The sequence below is a fragment of the Nestor notabilis genome, unplaced genomic scaffold, assembly GCF_000696875.1.
Source record: "Nestor notabilis isolate BGI_N333 unplaced genomic scaffold, ASM69687v1 scaffold5175, whole genome shotgun sequence".
Taxonomy (NCBI): domain Eukaryota; kingdom Metazoa; phylum Chordata; class Aves; order Psittaciformes; family Psittacidae; genus Nestor; species Nestor notabilis.
This window is the reverse complement of record NW_009929697.1, coordinates 68,875-70,010: the sequence shown is the minus strand read 5'-3', so window position 1 is coordinate 70,010 and position 1,136 is coordinate 68,875. Positions and strand designations below refer to the sequence as shown.

At 38.6% G+C, this 1,136-nt stretch overlaps 1 protein-coding gene across 1 annotated transcript in view; it reads left to right on the top strand.

The window, feature by feature from the left end:
* Positions 1-1,136, top strand: part of LETM1 (leucine zipper-EF-hand containing transmembrane protein 1) — a 22,328-nt gene that overhangs the window by 870 nt on the left and 20,322 nt on the right. Inside the window, exon 2 of the mRNA XM_010015102.1 lies at positions 175-232. Coding sequence (XP_010013404.1) covers positions 175-232 — 58 coding nt within the window. The remainder of the gene's footprint in view (positions 1-174; positions 233-1,136) is intronic.

Genomic DNA, 1,136 nt, shown 5'->3' with positions numbered 1-1,136 from the left:
GGTGTCCCTGCCCATGACAGGGGGTTGGAACTGGATGAGCTTTAAGGTCCCTTCAACCCAAACCATTCTAGGATTCTGAGTTGGTCGTTTACATCTCGTATTTGTGTGCAATTCACTATATGGATAATTGTTTCTAAATTCCAGAATTATCACTAATTATTGGTATTTTTCTAGGTAACTTGGGAGATCGGGCATGTCTCAGCTGCACGTCCCTGAGGCTGGCAAACAAAATGTGAGTAAACATGAACTTTTTTCCTAAACTCAAAACTGTACAAAACTCTCAGTTAATTATACTATCAGAGAATGTGGGTTTAAGTCTTCTAGACAAAGTGTGAAAACACTAGCTGCAGCTTGTGTTAGTGACAGATCAAAGGCAGTCTGAGTATCACGCTCTTTACCTGCTTTGGTGTGTGTGGGAGAGAGTGAGATCTTCATTCTTTTCACCCACTTCCTCCCTTTTTGTTTCACTTGTGATGTGACAGCAATAGAATATTAATCTTGTTCTTGAGTGATTCCAAGTGACCCCACAGGATACCATGGGCATAATTCCTCTGTGGAGTTCCAAAGAGTAAACATCAGTCACAGCTAGTTTGAAGAATGTAGTTAACAGTTAGGGATGTAGATCATTTGAGTGTCATATTTATTACACTAAAGTAGTTTACTGTATGTTACAGCCTTGGGTGAGGCTCTGGTAGGAGATGGTGTCCTCTTCTGAAAACAAATCCTGCCTCTGTGCTGTTGATGGAACTTAAGGAGTTGGATGTTGGTGGAGTCCATTCCCTGTTCCAGCCCTGGCTCACAGCACATATTTGTGGATATGAATTTTCTAACGCCTTTCCTTGGAATGTTCAAATATGTATTCTGCAGTTTATTTACAGTCTAACTGCTCAGGAAACAGTGGCTCTTCTCAATTTCCTAGGTTTCCATTTTAACATAAGGATGTGTCTCTAGACATAACATGAAACAAAGTAATTATTTTTTAGTCATGTTGGTTCTATATCACTTACTGTATAATGAGCTATGAGAGGGTTTTTAATCCATAAAGCATTTTAAAATCTCTATTTACTTTTTAGTAGATTATTACATGAAGCTTCTCTGTTGGATAATTAGAAACTTACAACTTGAAGTCTGTGATA